Genomic DNA, 20,102 nt, shown 5'->3' on the forward strand with positions numbered 1-20,102 from the left:
TCCTCTTGGAGGAACCCCCAATTCACCATAACCCTTTTCTAAGTGCTTCCCTGTGGGATGGTCATCAGATTCATCGTGGGACAAGACTCAACGCTGAAATTACGTTGCTCGCCAATCGTCTGGACACTTGGACTTTGTTGGACTTCGACTGGAATGGAGTCTGCATCAGGAAAGACTCCTGCTGCTCCTGGTCTTGCTGTTCTTCAAGTCTTCTTAGTCATCTGTGTGCTTCTTGAGGTTCTTCAACAGACCTGTGGGCATCAAGGACAGCCTAAGAGATCTCCTTTGGAGTGAAGGAGTAACTCCCCTGCATCTGCAGGTACCGCAACAAAGATGAAGATTATCATGCAACACAAAGTGAATTCTCACACTGGAAATCATGCACGAACGGCACCATATGGTTCGCATGGGTGCGGCAACCTTGTTTTGCTCTGTTTATGGTGCTGGGCCTGTCTTTTTAATCCATCTTGAATCTATCTAAGCCTACTCTTCTGAAACTTATCTACCCCTCATTTTTATTTATTACCTTACCGTGTGTCTTTGTGCTTTTGTATTTTATTTTCTAAAACATTTTGGAGCATATTTACAAGCCCATAATGCCACAGGAACATTACTTTTAGTGACATTCCTGTGGCGATATGAGCAGTGCCTTATTTACAAGTCAGCGTTAAGCCAGTAAACATGGCTTAATACTGCCTTGTAAATAAGGTCCCCTTTCAGGCTACACTTAGCATGAAAGGGGTGGGCACAGGGTGTTGCGGTGGACGTTCCACTGCAATACCCAGAGATTTTGATGCTGCGCCATATTTACAAGGGTGCCGTAAATATGGGGCAGCGCTAAAATTAAGACGAAGGAAAACCTGGTCTTAAACAGGTGCGATGAGGAAACATTTTTCATTTGTGCTGTTTCCATGTGTGCTGCGTTGTGCAGCACTCTTCGAAACAGCAAAAGGCCTTTGATTGTTTGTGTGGCCTTTGATTGTTTGTGTGCAGGAAGGTGTCCCTTCCTGCACACAAACAATCAATAAAAAAATGACGTTTTGCAACTCCTATGTGTGCTGCATTAAGCAACACATATAGAAGTTTCAAAACGCCATTTGAAGATTGTTAAAATTTAGGAATGGACGCCTCATTACACTATGGTTCAAGGGTGCCTGTGTTGGTGCAAGGGGGAAACGCAGAGCTGCACAATACCTTTGTAAGTATGGTGCAACCCTGCGTTTCAGAATTGGCGGCGCGTAGCATTAAGCCAAGGAGGGTAACGCCACGCTCTGCCACTTCTGCAGTAAATCTGCCCCTCGTTATTTTCGCATGACTTTTGTACTTTCTTACTTTTGCGCTTTACTTACATACTGTTTCTACTTTATTCTCTTACCCTACCCAACGCCATAGCAGAGCAGGGAAGCAGCAGTGCCAGCCCCCCTGAACCAGCACCACCCGCAACCACCTACCTTGTGGTCGGCCGCGGCATGAAGGGTTGTAGCCTGAGCGATGTTATCAGAGTTAGAGATGGCTGCACTCGTTTTTTATGTACAGCACCACCTTTCCTCCACCCTGGCAGCAGGCGGCATGCCCTCCGGGAGTGTAGGCAGTTGTGGGAGAGGGTGCACTGGACTGTGCACAGCTGCTCTGGGGTCTGGCACACTTTTACCATTACCCTGACACCATCACTATACCAGACATTCCCCTGTACCATACCATTGACACCCTTCATGAAAATACACCCTACACTCCCTGGTACCATACCCCTGACAATATCCCAGATGCCCCTGATACTCCACCCAAAACTCCTCTGTACCATTCCCATGACACCCCCAATACTCTACCCAACACTCAATTGACACTATCCCTGATACATGTCCTGATACTCCACCGAACAATCCCTTGTACAATTCCTCTGACACTATCCCTGATGCTCACCCTGATACCCCACCCAACACTATCTCTCAACAACATCCCTCTTACCCCACCCTGTACCATTCCCTGACACCCTCCCTGATACTCTACACAACACTTCCCTGTACCTGCCCCAAACAATATCCCAGATACCCTCCCTGATAGTTCACCTTACACTCCCCTGTACTATGCCCCTTACACTAACCATGCCACTTCCCCTGATACTCCACCCAACACTCCCCTATAGTATCCCACTGATTTTATCGCGTACACCTCCCTGATACCCCTCCCAACACTCCCCGGTTTTATTTCAAGAAACATGGGCTGTTGAAAGTCCGTTTAAAGTGGGCTATACAACCTTTAGTATACCTGCTACTACTTTAACTAAAGGTAGACCCTCTGGGGGTCTGGTAATTTGGATAAAAATTACGTTGGGGATTGACCTCAAACAAATTGTCTGCAGCAGTCAAGATATATTAGGAGCAAAGTGTATAGGCCCTGATAAAAGGGAGGTTTGCATCCTGAATATCTATAGCAGGCTATCTGCTCCCAATAAAGAAGTGGAAGTTATTGATCAGCTAGATAATATTCTCTCTAAGCTTGAACAGAGTGTAATGGTAAATATTGGGGGGGATTTCAACCGTGAGTTCAAACCGATAGTAGGCCTAGAGAACATTTTTGAGGCAGAGAATAATGCAAACAACATTCCTGCAATGGAGACCAGCCCTGCAGTCCGTTGTTCTCTTGCTGTAGCACAGTTATTGCGATTGGCTGCTACTCATGGCCTACGTGCTTGTAATGGGCGCTTTCCTTCAGATAGCCCAAGTCAGCCTACTTTTAAGCGGGGCAGTTGCTACAGCCATATAGATTATGTAATGCTCTAAATCTCACTCTGGTCTATGGCAAGTGATCTTGTAGTGGAAAACCGCATAGAGGGGCCGATTAGGATGGAGGATTTTCTGCCTCCTCCGGGCCGGCGGAAGCCACCTCCGGCCCGGAGGAGGCGGAAAATCCTCTGCGGAGTCACCAAAGACCCACCGCCGCATTATGATGGCTGGTGGGTCTTGGTTTCTGTCCGCTGCTTTTCCGCCGCGGTCGGATTACAACCACGGCGGAAAAGCTCTCATTTGGCTGGCAGTGTCTATCAGACACCGCCAGCCAAATTAGGAAACATTTGTAAACATGCTTTTCCGCGGCGGTTTTTCCGCCGTGGAAAAGCATGTGTACTTTTGATTTTGGGGGCCCGTTGCGGGCCCCCAGGGTGTGGACGGGTGGGGGGTGCACATGGGGGGTACCTATGGTACCCCCCAGCATTTACATGCACAAAGCGGCAGGCACCGCGCGGTGCCTGCCTCTTTGTGCATGTAAATGTAAAACATGCACTTCAAGCAGCACCCGCCGCAATGTTAAATATCCAGGATGTGACCGCCAGGGTGGCAGTCACATCCTAATTTGCACGGAGGGACCGCCGCAGCCCATGCGGACGGTCCCTCCACCTCTCGGATGGCGGACGGACGCAAGTCCGTCCGCCATCCTAATCGGCCCCAGAGAGTGACCATTATTTCCTTCTCAGTTTGACGCTTAGTAAAATCCCTATTTAACTCTAATAATAAGGGGGAAAATAGCATTATACAAAGTGAAATTGAGCCTATGGTTTCAAACAATTGTAGAGCTCTGAAATGGCCACTCGTATTGGAGAATGAACTCACTGTAAAAAAAATCTACGAGACATACGTAGAACTGGTCTCCCCATATGCTAACCTTCCAGTAAATGAGATTCCTATTATGCGGATTCACGATAACATGTTAAAGGGACTCACACAAATACTAACCAAAACCCCGAAGCCCCTAAAATTAGTTACCACCCAAAGGTGACTTGTGGTTCAATAAGGAATGCCGCAACGCCAAAAGGGAACTCATTGAGCCAGTAAAAGGTGATGATGTTTTAGTGCTAAGGGATAAAAGGAGGTGTTACAAGGACGCAGTATCTAATGCAAAGAAATGTTGGGATGAGCAAATTTGGTCTGAGTTACTTTATACGTTTAAAACTAATGACCAGGCCTTGTTTTGGCGTTTGATTGCAAAGGGCTATAGAAGTGGAACCTGCCGAAGGGATCTGTATTTAGACGCCAACACTTGGGTATCCCATTTATCAGATTTATATGCTCCCATTAATAGTGAGGTATCCCTTGGTAATGATGTCCTAATGTCCATCTTAGTTGATAATTCTTTGACTTTTAGTATGTCGGAAACCATGGAAGCTATTAGTGCCATAAAACCAGGGAAGGCCCCCGGGCCGGATCGGATGCCTGGGGACTTATGGAAGCATGAGAATATGATATGGGCCCCATACATTAACTGTTTGTCTAATGCTATCGCAAAGGGTGCTCCCGTCCCTGATTCATGGCGGGGTGCAGACATTGTAGCCATTTTTAAGAAGGGCGATCGTACGAACCCGGCCCATTATAGACCAATTAGTTTAATTGATGTCCTACAAAAGGTATTTGCAAGGCAAGTTTTAATCAAGTTAAGTTCCTGGATTGGAGAAAATAGAGTTTTAACCAAGTACCAGGCAGGTTTTAGAGAAAAAATCAGCACTTTCGACCAGGTGTTTAGGTTCCTTTGCATTATCTGGAAGTATATTAAAATAAAAAAGGCACACTTGAACATTGCATTTGTTGACCTCAGGGCAGCCTTCGATCTGGTCCCCAGGGGCGCATTCTGGATGAGATTAAGGGACCAGGGCGTCCTTGGTGAACTTTTGGTGCAGATCGTAAGGCTTTATGAGGCCAACTATGCTAGGGTGAGATGGGGTCCAAATGGAGAATCGACAGACCCCATTAATGTGAACAGGGGTGTAAGGCAAGGATGTGTATTGGCCCCAACATTGTTCTCTCTATATGTGAACGATATACCAGATTCCCTCTTGGGCTGCGAACATGATTCTCCCAAGATGGGTGGGGTCCAGGTTCGTGCACTCCTGTTCGCAGAAGATACTATTCTATTATCACAGACACCTAAAGGCCTACAAAATTTACTTGATTCTTTCAGACTTTATTGCAAAACCAAGGGTCTAGAGATTAACTAGTCCAAAACCAAATATTTGGCGGTTAACCCGCACAGAACTTTTAAAAAAACTTTGACTGTGAACATGGGTAGGAGCGAATATGTGCATAATTTTAATTACTTAGGCATTACTTTAGACACTAAACTGGGTTGGTAAGTGCAATTAGATAAAAGTAAAACTACTCTTATCTAGAATTTGGTCCCGATAGCAAGGCGGCATAAGAGTAGCCAATCCAAAGCTGTGTCCCCAGCCGTAGAGCTATATAAATTTAAGGCACAATCTGCCGCCCTCTATGGGGCAGAACTATGGGGTTATGCGGCAAAAGATTCCTTTAGGTTCAAAGAGAATATAATTTTTAGGAAACTATTAGCTATCCCACGGCACACACCTTTACTTCCCTCATTATGGATCTAAATATTCATCGTACTGATGACCACGCGGTCCTGCGGCCTCTAATGTTCTGGGTCCGCGTGCGGCCAACAGACGAATTAGCCGACTACAGAGATGCACTAAAAATAATCCTAAGAATAAAAAATAATATGAGGTTGGCATGTCCACATTGAGGACTGGTTAACCAAGCTGGGTTTGAAATACTACTGGGCAGACCCTGAAAGCTTAACCTTGAGTTGTAAAAAGTTGTTAAAATTAAGTTACTGGGAGTTTGTTTCAAATTCCCATTAAAAAAACTCTAATTTAGGCACTTTATCATTGAGGTTTCTTGCGATGAAAACAGACAGTAGATTTGAGCCTTTTATGGATGAAATTTTACCAGGCCTCGCCAAATCCCTGTATTTAAAATTCCGTTATGGTATTATGCAGATCAAAGTAAATACTACAAACTGGATGTGTAATGCAGGGAAGAATGACGTGACCAGCTGCGAACTTTGTAACACTGGTGCAAAAGAGGATGAGGCCCATGTATTATTCTTTTGTCCAGCTTACATCCATCCTAGAAGAAAATGGATAAAACCGATTTGCCGTCTTGTGGGATTTAGACGTTTCAGCAAGGCGGAAAGAATATTTAAAACTGAAACTACTCAATCAATCGTCTTTAGTATTAGCAGATACCTCTTTTCAGTGGACCTTGTAAGGAGAAGAAGGGGTTTGAAGCTATAGGGATTTGCAGCATAACCCGTAGATGAGTTTAAACAAGTACTTAAAGGTATGATAATGACCTATGAATGTAATTCAACTAATGCAAATGTATTTATTTTTTTTAATAAAAAAAAAAAAAAGAAATAATACGATGTATTTATAGTTGGCTTAAATGAATTGATAATATTGTAAGCCACGATCAGGATATTTTTTAGATGTTTTAATGATTTTAGATTCTAAATTGTATTTATTTTCTTAAATACTTGCAATAACCTTTATTGGGCCTCAATTGGTATATAAACATTCTTGTTGGAAGAGATGGGAGCGGATTTTGTAAATTGACTGTTTTATTCTATGTGTATCTTTTATGTTTTTTTATAACCGAAATAAAGATTATTGAAAGTGAAACTGAAATTGAAAATACACCACACAAGGATCCCACACTAGGTTAGAAACAGAGCAATGATCAATAAAAAAAGGACCTAAACAACAGAATTCCATTTATTAGAACTGGTGATATGCCATTTTTAAGATTCCAGTAAAATAGCACAGAGAAGCACAAAGCGGCAACAGTAGTTATCTGGTTGGGCTAGACCGGGACAAAGTCACAAGTTAAGATGGACTGCAATGTAGTGTAACCCAGTTAGGCCCGCTGAACAAAGTATCTTAAATCCTTGTTTGTGTGGGGTTGGAAAGACCCGTGTCGAAAATATGTCACGCTGCTGAAGCGGTGAATTGGTTCCGACCTGCAGCGAGCCTGCCATACGAGGTCCTACATTATCATTGAGGATCCAGTCGACGAGGGCTTGTAATGCGAAGTCTGGCATTGAGGATGCATCTTGCACCTGGGGCGATGCATCACTTCTAAAGAGCTGTGAGGCTGAGATGCGGAGTCTGGTGTCATCGTCGAAGCTGCTGTTGATGAGGGATGAGAGGGCCTGTGCAAGGCTGCGTTGTGCAGTGGTGGTCCCGAAGAGGATGCAAACACAATACGGCTCTGATCCATGCAGCAGCAGTGTAATATCAGTTCTGCTCGAGGTGGAGCCACGCATCAGAGGAGATGCAATGGTTCTGCTGGGTCAAAAGAAGCTGGCAAAGCACCTTAAGTCCACTTGCAAGAGTTCAGGACTGGGATGGCACGATTTGACAGGGGAGACTCACCGATTACAGAGTCCTTGTGCAGTTTCTGATTTGTTGGAAGCCTGTTATGTTCCTATGACTTAGGAGCAGGAGGCCAGCCAACTATCCCTTGGAGTTATTCTGAGGCTCTGGGTTCAAGGGATGCAGGCACAGTCCATCTTATCCAGGCAAGAGGGCAGCTGGCAGTAGGTCAGGACAAGTGGGCAGCAATCTGTTCATGTCAGCATCCCAGCAGAGTGGGAGTCCTTTCTGAAGCAAAGCAGTCCTTCTCCGTAGCCGTGTATCAACAGATGCAGAAGTGTACTGAACGGGTGGTGTCTGAGGTTCAACATTTATACCCAGTTCTTCATTTTAAGTGGGGGAGACGCTTATACATGCTTCCCTTTGAAGTGAACAGGTGCATTGCCTTTCCTACCCTGGCTCCAGACTAACTTCTGGGGTATTCAGTGCTTTGTGTGGAGGCAGGACACAACCTAGTTAAGTGAAGGTAGGTCTTGGCTGAGCTCCGCCACAGCACATTAACTGTGCAACTCAGCTTCCTCTTCTATTAATCGCCAACTTTTAGTTTGCCTTTGATCACGTACAGCATTCCACAACCTTTTGGATACGTTTGCGCTATAGAATGCACCCAGATGTTTAACATCTTTATTATTGCAGGAGTAACTCATTGAGTTCAAACTCATCAATGAAACCCTACTTCAGGATATTTCAACCATGGACAGCGGGTGAGGCTTCCCTTCCTGCCGGGTAGAGTGACTGTGGGTTCAAAGTTCAAGTGCCCAACCAGGGCCTCACTGTCATGTCAATCTTAGACCCAACAATAGATTCTTCCAGAGCACGGGCTAGAGTGGAAAAGGCCTTTCTTCTAAAAGATGGCCTTTTACAAGGAGGTTCCTGCAGGAATTACATCAAAGAACATCACAGCGGGCGAGGGGGCGGGGGTTGAAACCTAGTTTTATTTTTATAAACTATGGGACATCGCCTTGGATGCATTTGTAAATATTTGACCATGTATTTTAGGCTTGTTGTCGAGATGAATCCTAGGAATTTCACCCTAGATTTGGAGAGAGGATGAAAGAGGAGGCGACCATTGGGCGTGGGTTTTAACAACGAGTAGGATCTTGATCTGGTCAGATTTACAATTTTGGCAATTCTGATCTGTTCACCATAATCACACACTCTTTGGGCAGTATAAGATTTGGAATATTACTGAACGCTAACCTTGATCAAACACTCTTTGGGCATTTTTAGACCCAAAAGACAGAAAAAATTTCACAAGGAGCAGCGGGTAGATGTGAAAAGATGGGTCGTTATGGGACTCCAGAATTCATGAAGTAAGAATCAACATTACTCTATGGGACCACTCCTTTGAAGAAAAGATGAATACTAAGTTTGAGGGATGCAATGAATTCCACAAGACCTAAGTCGTTATATCCCGGTGCTTGGACCAGCCAGGTTAATACCTCATTTCTGAAGTCCAGGTCATCTTAAGTTTCTTGCACAACTTTGCTTCCTCTAATGCTGGCTCTTCATTTGCTGACACCACAATTACCACCCATCCCACTTCTGTAGACAACTGTATGGGATCAGGAAACTAAATACCAAATTCTCTTCATTCTTGGCTCTGATATTTATACAATCATTCTACTACTCTCCCATTTTGAGTAAGATGAGACAGTAGGCTGCCTCAGGCACTCCTACTTTTCATCCCACTCTCGTTAGCGCTTCACGGATGGCTGAAGCATTGAGACACTCAACGGCTGCCTTACACTGACAGCACTAATGGAGAACTCACCTCCAGGGTGGCAGAGAAGGTGTAAGTCACCTCTGAATCAGCCTTTTGTTCCACAGCTAGCGTGGTCTCTTGTATCACCTAAGGGGTCAGTAGCTTACCGAACTTAGGTCGGGTTTTTAATATACCCAGGCATACTATACTGTGAAGATTTGGTTGTTTGATTGGGGTACCTTTTGCCAATGCTACATACATTTTCCCTACCACAAATAGATTAGGTTTCATTTTTTGGTCCAGAAGAAATGCCAGGATCGATAGCAACACTTGAGGATAGAAACATCTTGACATACACTTAAACTGTTTTATGAGCTGGATAGGACCATTAATTCCACATTTAGTCATCCATTGCCTTTTAAGAGAGCCCACCTATTAAATGTATTTAGGTTTCTCTGAGCTATTTTTAAATTACGGCTTCACATCACACCAATCTGCATCTTTAGAAACTCTACCCTACAGCTCACATTGACATCCTATGCTCAAATAACCTCCTCAAGGGCCCGTACATCATTGCAGCACCGGCCCAACGAGGAGCTGCCCAGTGATAAAGCATGACACCCACACAGGTGTGTTAATACTCTTACCTCAGTTACCCTAACCTAGAGCCTCCCGTCGCCTCTATCCCCAGGAACTGCACACCTCTTGTATTACAAAGTATCCTATGGAGCCTGAATACTGAACCTTTAAGTGGTTCTCGTCATCCTCTATGATCAGAACTGACCGATGAGCCTGGACCTTTGTAGAATGAATACCCATGGCTGTGATTTCTGTTTCATAAGGGATCACAATGTATATGAAACCAGGAGGCCTTGGAAGATGGAAGGAAAGCCAAGGTTGTGGTTTGGTCAGATGTGTTGCTCCTGTCATCAGTCAACGCACCTTTGGCACATGTTGGGTCCAGCACCCTGGGGTCCCCTGCCCACCTCACAGGGGCGAACATCAACCATACAGCAGGGGCACCAGAGACCCTAGATGTGAAGGGATCACTCCACCCAAGTAAGAGATGTGTCTTTGTGCCCAGTCAGCGGGCGGCGACCATTCTAGAGTTAGTAGGTATTCACTGGGCTTCAAAGGGACACTCACACCTCACCTGCCACATTGTCACTCTTACACCTAGCGTGACACCTGCAGATCTTCACGAGCACCATTTATGATGGCAAAACTGAACAAATCCCAATTTTGTGGCCAGGGATCTGGAACTTAAAGATTGTACATTGAGGTTTGACAGTTTAGAACACACATTATTGGTGAATAAAGCTCATTGTTTATTTTTATGTTTAGTGCTATTCAAGACCAAGTCCCTGAGGGTTCCTCACACCATATCCTGTGTGTCTGTGCTTCCATCTCTTCAGAATGCGTGCCATTGGTTGATCCACATCTTTACATCATTTCCTGCAGAAGGGCTTGCCCTTACGAGGCTTGCGGACTTTACAGATGAAGGCGAATTTTTTCATACAACTCAGAACCCCCCAGAGTCCTTGGCCTACGAGAGAAGAAGCAAAAATATTCAGCCTCTGCATTGTACTCATTCCAAACATGTAATGTTCAGTTCAGTAAATCAGGAGCAACTCACAACCACTTCCAGAAACTCTGACACATAGTGAACGATAGAGGAGCTGCAGCCATGCTTTTTAGATGATGCTTATGGGTCAAGTTCAACAAATGTCCACGAATATTTTAAATTAAAGGAGAAATATATTCACAAAATGGGTGTGAAATACTGAACTGTTCTTGTGAAAACAAATGAAAGACTAACAGAAAGGGCCTTTGAATGTGGGAGGCAAATTCCTACCTTTATAGTTGGAGCATACACAGTGTTCCTTTCCTCCTGAGCTGAAAGGCTCTCCCGGGTGCCAGTTCTTGAAGTCAATGGGAGTTCCATCCGTCCACTGAAAGTGTCTCTTCTGGAAGAAAGAGAGCCATTGCTGTCAAGGAGCTATAACTTCTGGCCCCACTGCTCACCTCATTTGTGGATCTTAGCATCGGGACCCTCTGCCCAGAGCCCATTCGACCATCTGACCCTCAAGAGGCCGGTTCGGCTTCTGAAACGGTGTGTTTGGCCACCGGCCTTCACCCCAAGAGTGGAGATCAGAGATATGAAACTCAATGGAGCTTTGGGGGGATTGTCATGTCAATGACGGGGACAATATTGGGGAAATCAGCTAAAGATGGCATTTTACCCTTTTAAATATAGACCATAAACCAGTGCTAGGAATGGAAAAATAGCCAGAGTATTTAAAGTTTGTAATTCATTTCAATTTGATATTGAATTGAGAAGTTACAATAGAATATAAACCCCCCAGACCTTGCATCATGTATGGCCTCCACTCACACCATTTGCATTGAAGGGGTGCAGTCCCCCCTCCCCCACCTCTTGTTGGGCCTCAGCTCACCCCACTTCCATTGATGGGGTGTAACCCCACTGCCTCTTGTTGGGCCTCAGCTCACCCCACTCGCATTGATGGGATACAGTCCCCCACCTCTTGATGGGTGTCAGCTCACCCTACTTCCATTGATGGGATACAGTCCCCCACCTCTTGTTGGAAACCAGCTCACCCCACTTCCATTGATTGGGTTCAGCCCCCCCACCTCTAGTTGGGCCTCAGCTCACTTCGCTTGCACTTACACGGTGCAGCCCCCTTGTCTCTTGGGGGCCTTCAGCTCACCTCACTTTAATTGATGGGGTTGAGCTTCCTCCACCCTGTCTCTTGGGGTTCAGCTTATTCCACTTGCACAGATGGGGTACAGTCTCCCCCCCCCCCCACTTGTTGGTGCTCAGCTCACCCCACTACCACTGACGGGGTGCAGACTGCTGGTGCTGTAAAATCACTTGCAAAATTCAGATGGAAATTGCGTGGCGGAGATTTTTGCAACAGGCTCAAAGGCGGGCCAGTTGGGCCGCCGTGGGCTTTGTACAGGCAAGACAACTGGGATTTTCTGTCAATTTGTAAGGTAGTAAAACAGAACGATATTTGAGGTCTCATTGGCCCCTTAGGCCTCCTGACCTGGGTGCCACTGCACGCGAGGTACTACTGATAGCTGGTCCCCCTGACCTGACTCTAAGCGATCATGTCACATTTGAATTTGTTTTGGATGAAGGTGAGAAGTGGTTGGGAATCTTATCTTTTCTGGATCATGTTTCTACCTCAAACTCCCTAATCCATCCCCTATTTGTGGTTTTTGCCCCAGGAATTAATTGAAGACCAAGTAATGGAACACACTACCCTGTAAAGGTCCGATGCCCCTAACCAGTAGCCATGATGAAAGTGCGAGCGCAAGAAGGCGAATCTCGTCAGGTAGGCGGCGTCCTCTTTATTGTGTGCAGATGCCAGATGTGATCCTGGAGTGAGCTTTTGGCAGAACGTCTGAAATTCAAAGAGAACAGAGTGAGTGTTGACTGAACATCAGAGAGCATATGAAGGGCACATTCCAGAACTGGTCACCAGGACTCCTCTGAGCTTTATTGTGCAATGACTCAGGACTCCTCTCCCTGAAGTCTCCTAACAGGGCTAGCGCTGGTTCCACACTCACAGCTTCATGGCACAAGCACTGCACGACAATAGGATCCTGTCTATCTGCACTAGGGTGACTAACTGACATGGAGGCAAATTCTGGACAGAACTGTAAAAAATTCAGGACAAAGGGTCAAAATCCAGGAGAGAAGTTCAGGGCAAAGGGTCAAAATTCAGGACAAAAACTCAGGAGAAAAGGTCAGTTTTGGAGACACATCGAAGGAGAGGCCTACCCCGCTAGTTTATCTGTGCATTTATTTCTATGTTCTACGTAATGCTATGTATTCACTATGGTCTTTATGTGATTGCCTCTAGGTATGCTACATGCCGGTGGCACATTATGTCCTTGTTCAATAGTACATTTCTGACCTTGAGGACGGTGTCAAGTACACCAACCCTATCTAGAAATACCCAAACCTTCCTTGAGAAAAGCAACAGCAAAATTGCAAACTTTGATTATGTTTTGAAACATTTTAAAACCTATGGCCAACAGTCTGAAAAAACATTGATGTAAGTGACCATCTGCTAGTTTAGACAAGTTGAACAAAACATCTGCCTCATCTCAACCTCAGTCAACGTTAAACCTAAAGAAAATTATGAGGCAGCGCAGATGGTGTGGTCAAAGGTTAATACCTAATGTAAGGGTGTGAGGTACCTACAACTTGACTATTGTCTCACAGCACTAGAGTGTGCGTCTGGGCTTCTACATGTAGCTCAGAACTGGGAGCCCAAAATACCAGACACATAGAACTAAAGAGCAAGTTGAAATCAGGATTACATGAGAGATATACAGCAACTGGTTAAAAGGATTCTTAATAAGAACATAAGGCATAATAAAGAGAAGAACAAGCTGGGATAAGTCCTAAATTCAGTCAAGAAGGGCACGCTATGAGTAACGGAAAGTATTGTGTACCTGGGGATTTGTCTCAGCAGAGGGAAGAGAAACAGAAGAGGCGCTGTCAAGAGATGAGCAAGCAGCACCCGCCCCAGCAATCTCTGCTAGTGCAACAGCTGCTGATTGTGCTTGTGAAGGGAGAGCAGAGGCCAGACCCCTTGGAAGGTTGTACTGGGCAGTTGCCCACTCTGCCCATGTCTTAAAATGGCTCTGCAGTTGAGCTAAGGGCAAACCAGTGATCTGGCTCATCCTTACGTGCCACCGTACATGCAGAATCTTCAAAATATTTGGTATGTAAATTACACAAGTAAAATAGAAGAACATGATAAAGATTGCCTATTGTAGGAAGTGTTTCTTTAACATTTGGTAGAGTTTTTCCCCTTTCTGCACAATTAGACCCCAGATTAATTGAGAAATCAGTTACCTTCCAATACCGAGCCCTGTTTGCTTTTTGATCTTCTCTTCCATTGTCAGTAATGAGCCCCGTGGCACTAGTGAATATGGTGGTGCTACCCCAATTATTGCATTATTTTGAAAACCTTCAATTGTTCATCCCTCGTTCCTTCTTCAGACACTTCTACATGTCCCACATCTGATTTGGGGACCAGGGAGCCCCCGGGTAGCTCTTACATCTCTAAAGCTACCCGTGACTTCGGGTGGATAAGCCCTTCCAGCCTTAGAATGCTAAGATGTACCTGCACATGAAAAAGAAACAATTGATGGACGGAATGCTGCACAATGGAAACATACACCCCCGTCACAAGGATATGGGTTAAATAATTAATTATTTTGCTCATCACACCACCCCAGTTTGGACCCAGCCATATGCAAATCAGTCTTGACCCTGTTCCTGGTTGAAACAGTCCAGCCCAAACTGCCAAGCCAGGTCCTCCCTGGCCCAGGAAACAAGCATCCTGGGACCTGTTTCAGGGCATCACCCCTCATCAGCCAGGCTAGTAGGCATTCAGTGGTGTAGTGAGCACGGGACCCATGCCTGGGCATACCCTCCCCACTTGAGCGACATATGCAAAAGAAACAATTGATGAACGGAATGCTGGACAATGCAAACATTCATCCCTGGTGACAAGGATCGGCGTTAAATCCAACATTCTTTTGCTCCTCACACCACCCCAGTTTGGACCCAGCCATATGCAAATCAGTCTTGAACCTGTTCCTTGTGGGAAAAGTCTAGCCTTAACTGCCAAGCCAGGTCCTCCCTGGACTGGAAACAAGCCTCTTGGGACCGTTTTAAGGGCATCACTCCATATCAGCTATGCTAGCTTGAATCCAGTGGGGTAGTGAGCAGTTTCTTTTGCCTTTGTCACCCTAAGTGGGAAGGGTATGCCCAGTCGTGGGTCCGGTGCTCACTACACCACTGGATTCAAGCTAGCCTGGTGATGAAGGATGATGCCCTGAAACCGGTCCCAGGATGTTTGTTTCCAGTCCAGGAAGGACCTTGCGTGGCAGTTCAGGCCGGACTGTTTCCACAGGGAACAGGGTCAAGACTGATTTGCATATGACTGGGTCCAAACTGGGTAGTGTGATGAGCAAAAGAATGATCAATGTAACCCAGATCCTTGTGACTGGGGGTGAATGTTTGCATTGTCCAGCATTCCGTCCATCAATTATTTTGAATGTGTAGCTGCACAGCACCTTTGGTGGCACACTGGATGTCTGGCCGTCCCCTGAATAACACAGGTTTTATCCGTTAAGACTTTGAGGAGGCCTTACTTCACTGCACATTGTTTCCTACTGACCATTCTACCCAACGCTTCCCAGAGTTCTCCCGCACAGTCTCTGCATGATCTGGACAGGGCTAAAATATTTAAATATCCCCATGAAGTATCCTGCAGCTCCCATGTTAAGTACATTCAATTTAATATTCTGAACTGAACCTAATTTACACCGTCAAAATCAACAGACAGGGAGGAGAAAATCTTTTAGTCCATTCTGCTTCCTCGCTTAATACTCAATATTCAGAAAATGGGGGGGGGGGAAATGGACAACTTGTAACTGTGTTACCAAGGTTTTCTTTCTCTCTTGGTTAAAAACCCCTCATACACGCATTGAAATCAATGGCGGTATATCTTGGTTCTCCGCCTGTAATAATGCGCTAGTGCATCATCATCGGGTTTTATTTGTCGTATGAGTGCCTCAAGTCTGAGGCAACCACTGGATACGCAGTAGTGTCCAGAGATAATTGTTACACAGTGCTCATACGTGAAGTGAGTTAAAAATCTTTGCTCACCCCCAAAAAATATTTTAATTCACAAAGGATGAGAAAAAATTGTTAAAATCAATGGTGTATAGATATGGATCGTGTAACTAAATCCACTATAAATGCAATTGGTTGTTCCGTCGACATGTTTCTGCCCCATTATGCCCGCCGGGTCTATGGGGCATTCATCAGGACAACAATTCAGTTCTCACACAACTTGTGAAGCTACTTTCAGTGGGTCTTGTGTTCCACTGCTAATCAGGGCGAGGTATACTGTGCCTGTAATTTAGAGAACACAGGAGACATGTACACATACAAAAAACATTAGGGACATTGTACCCGCTACATTTTAGCTGTAACTATGAGGTTTCAACGTTACCTCTTAATTGACTAGGACACATTAAAATAATGTTATTTATGGTTCACTGAAAGGATTTTACTGACATCTATTGGGGTTCTATGGTGTTAATAGTCACCCCTAATGGGAAAGCTTCCGTTATTGTAGGTATATATACCTATACATTGGTAATAGCCGTTACAAGATTGTTTACTGTTACTGTGTTTTGCCCTTAAAAGATTCTTTTGGTGACCAATTCTACCTATGATTAAGATTCTAATGTGGGCTTTTCAACTATCTATCATCGTGATACAGTTATTAAACAATTCAAACATTTCAAATGCACATTGCTTCTCTGACAGAGTCGAATTAGCGTTACTGATTAAACTAATTACATCGCGTTACCTCCTGAGCCCAAGGTGCGCGCTTCAACGGGGGTCGGAATATTATTCCGGAGCTGTTTAAGGAGAAACTGGATAGTTAACAAAGGTTCACAATGCTCCTCTTACTGTAAATGTAGAACCATCTCGGCATCTTCGCATCTGTCTTACCAGCTTATCGCGTGTGGCTGTCCTGTGCTGGCTCTGCCCCGGGAAGTACCGAGTTCTTCCTACCTTCCTTCTTTTAAGTGACGTCTACCTAGTGGAGGTCATGGTTATAGAAAAGGGACTACGAAGGAAATAGAAGAAATACTCAGAGTTTACTGATGTTACTGTCGCCTATCTTTGTAGGTGTCATTTCTTCACTTGCTACGATTAAATCAATGTTTCAAGAGCAATATTCTCAAGTAACAGAATCGGATACCAGAGAATAATTACAGTAATAGCTCCTGTAGCTATATAATAAAATATTCATGTTCCAGGAACATATTGGATATTAAGTGATTTTGAAGCATCATGATACTTATGATGGTGGTAAATCAAGGGATTCTATTACGGTCGTCATATATATGTTATTTTTTCTAAAGTATCAGGTGTTCTTTTATCAATGGTATGTGTGTTTTTTTGTCATTGAAGTTGGTGCCAGGGTAAATCATCATTGAGTCCCATTACATTAGTTTTGAGGCGATCCACCCATCTTTGTTCTTTTTCAAAAAGAACTTTTTCAGCATTGTGGGTTTTATTCTGTAGCATTTCAATTACTGTCCATCTCAGTTCTTCTGCCTTATGCTGTTGTTCAAGGAAATGTTTGCTCATTTTTGTAGTTGTTTTCTTTGTCTTGATGTTACTCTTATGTTCCCCAATTCTTATTTTTACTTTTCTACATGTCATCCCAATATATTTCATATTACATGGACACAAAATCATGTAGATAACGTGGGTCTAATTACAGTTTGTGTGTTGTTGTTGGGTCCAGATTAGAGTATCCGACAAATTTAAGGTTTTGTTACAGTGGTAAATTTATATACCATGCATGTTTCACATGGATAGTGTCCCGTAATAGGAACCATGGCCACATTCCTTGTAATCTCGGTCTTTTGTTTCTGTTGGGGTCTGGTATGGACCAACATGTCCTTGATATTCCTGGTTCGTTTATTTGCGAATCTTGGTTTTGGCTAATTTAATTTCCCAGATGTTAAAATTCTCCAGTTTTTATTTACAATTTTCTTCACTTCATTGGTTGCTGGACTGTAGGTGGTTACACATGTCATCAAGTCCTCCACTGGTTCCTTCGGTATAGTTTCTACCAGGCACTCCCTAGGTTGGTGTCTGGCTCTTTTTTGGCATCTTCATATTGTTTTAATTGGGTAGTTCCTTTTCTGTAATTTTGAAGTCAGTTCTTTTGCTTCGTTGGTGTAATCTTGTATTTTACTGCAATTTTGTTTGAGCCGTAGAAATTGGCCGTATGGTAAATTATCTCTAAGGGGCTTAGGGTGGAAGCTTTGATATGACAAAAGGCTATTTTTCGCCGTAGGCTTATAGTATGTTTTGGTCTCAATTTGTCCTTCTTCCACAAAGATTGTTATATCTAGTAAATCCAAGCTTTTTTTGTTAGCTGTAACGGTAATCTTGAGGTATTTGTCTCTGTTGTTCAACCATTCCATGAATGTATCCAAATTTGCACTGCTGTCTTTCAGAGTAGTATAATGTCGTCAATATAACGTTTCCCAAAAATTATTTTGGAAACGAAAGGATTGCTATCATCGAGGACATGTTTGGACTCAAATTCACTCACATAAAGTCCTGCTACCGAAGGTGCAAACGCACTGCCCATGGATGTACCATGACACTTTACATAAAGGTCTTCATTGTATTCTAAGAAGTTTTCTGTTAATGCCAATCGGCAACATTCTAATACAAAATGACGCGGAGTCCGGTAGTTCCATTGTTCTGAGAAGAGAATATTCTCTAATGTTTGTAGTATATCTCTTTGGGGGAGGTTGGTGTAGAGGCTTTTTGCATCCAGCCCCACCAACAGTATTTCCTCTTCATTAAATGGCATACCTATCAGTTGATTCAGTAAGTCTCTGGTGTCTTTCAGGTATGTTGGGGTTCTTTGCACCAAAGGTTTTAAGAATTGGTCAGCAAATTTTGACAAAGTTTCAAGGACTGAGCCTATTCCCGATACTATCGGGCGTCCAGGCGGAGGTGATCTATTTTTGTGAGTTTTTGGGAGTGAGTAGAAATATGGTATCTTAGGTTCACGTGCGATCAAAAAATCAGCCTTGTGTTTTGTTATCCAGGCATTGGTTTCTGCTTCATTCACCATTATATTTATGGTGTTCTGTAGTCTTGAAGTTGGGTCTGCGAAAATCCTTTTGTAGAATTTTGTCTCAGATAGTATGGCGAGGCATTGTTGATTGTAGCCCTCTTTTTCTAGGAGGACAATCCCCCCTCCTCCCCCCCCTTATCCGCTGGTTTTAGTTCTTATTCCCTCGCCAGAGTTGTGACTCCGGTGCCTTCGCCCCTCCCAAGGTCGTGACAGCTTGGAGCCTGGTCGCCCCACCGCAGAGAGCCCCGCTCATCCCTGAGCCGCTCTTCGCTTCAGTGCCGGGCCGCCCGCTCTCCTGGCACCTCACCGCTAACGGAGCGCGTTGTGCGCCTCTCATCTTCTCCAGCCGGAATCTGCACGGAGAGCATCCCATAGCCTCGGACGGTCCGTACGTCGTAACGTACCCGACTGTCTCGCTTTGCCTCCTGCATACCAAGGCTCGTGCCGCACCTCAAGAAAGACCTCCCCGTACAGTGGTACCGGAAGCCTGGTGCTGCACCCGCCTGCCCGAGAACGCAACGCCCCTCACAGATCCACGAGTACGACCCGGCGTGCTAAGAAGTAGTACATCCCGCAGGCCTGAACGGCGCCTTGCCCCGTGAGCTGCATCGACCCCAGATCGCCGCAACCCTCCACAGTCCTGCTCCCCCGCCTCGCTCCTTGAGGGGGACTGAGCCAGAGAGATCCTCTGGAGAACCGTCGGCCTAGTCCCGGGTCCGCCCTCACCAGTAGCCGCGCCTGAAACGCCTCGGACCTCCACAAGCAAGGTACACTTGGACTCCGTCTCAAGTTCATAACGGATCCAGGGTCCGCAACGTTCTTATTTTCCTGTCATTGTACCTTGCTGAACAACGAACATTTAAAGACTAAATTGCCTATTATAATCTGGTGGCCTCAAATCGCTAAACGTTATATGGTCTTGTGATAATCCTGCTTGAATCTATCTTTTATATAAAGTATACGTATTTTTGATACAACCATACGACTGGTGTCCATTTGTGGTGGGTCAGTGGGTTTACTGTGTGTGATCATAAATGCTTAACTTACTATTGCCCTGAGGATTAGCCTTGTCTGCTCGCACCACACTACCTAGAGGGTGAGCAGGGGTTATTCGAAGGAGTAGTTCCCTTGCCCTGACTGGAAGTGAGGGTCCCTGCTTGTCACAAGTGCATACCAGAGACCTCCGGTTCCAACAGTATGTAAAATCACCACTATAACAAAAACCTTAAATTTGTCAGATACTCTAATCTGGACACAACGACAACACACAAACTGTAACTCGACCCACGTTATCTACATGAACTTGTGTCCATGTAATATGAAATACATTGGGATGACATGTAGAAAAGTAAAAATAAGGATTGGGGAACATAAGAGTAACATCAAGACAAAGAAAACAACTACAAAAATTAGCAAACATTTCCTTGAACAACAGCATAAG

At 44.6% G+C, this 20,102-nt stretch overlaps 1 protein-coding gene across 1 annotated transcript in view; it reads right to left on the reverse strand.

The window, feature by feature from the left end:
- Window positions 1-10,250: 10,250 nt before the first annotated feature.
- The window catches only part of LOC144766894 (lectin-like), a 162,785-nt gene continuing 152,933 nt past the window's right edge, over window positions 10,251-20,102 (reverse strand). The window contains exons 4-6 of the mRNA XM_078650605.1: window positions 12,212-12,352; window positions 10,780-10,891; window positions 10,251-10,470 (exon numbers count right to left, since the gene is read on the reverse strand). Coding sequence (XP_078506731.1) covers window positions 10,373-10,470; window positions 10,780-10,891; window positions 12,212-12,352 — 351 coding nt within the window. The 3' untranslated portion in view covers window positions 10,251-10,372. The remainder of the gene's footprint in view (window positions 10,471-10,779; window positions 10,892-12,211; window positions 12,353-20,102) is intronic.

The sequence above is a fragment of the Lissotriton helveticus genome, chromosome 1_1 (assembly GCF_964261635.1).
Source record: "Lissotriton helveticus chromosome 1_1, aLisHel1.1, whole genome shotgun sequence".
In the NCBI taxonomy this organism is placed as follows: domain Eukaryota; kingdom Metazoa; phylum Chordata; class Amphibia; order Caudata; family Salamandridae; genus Lissotriton; species Lissotriton helveticus.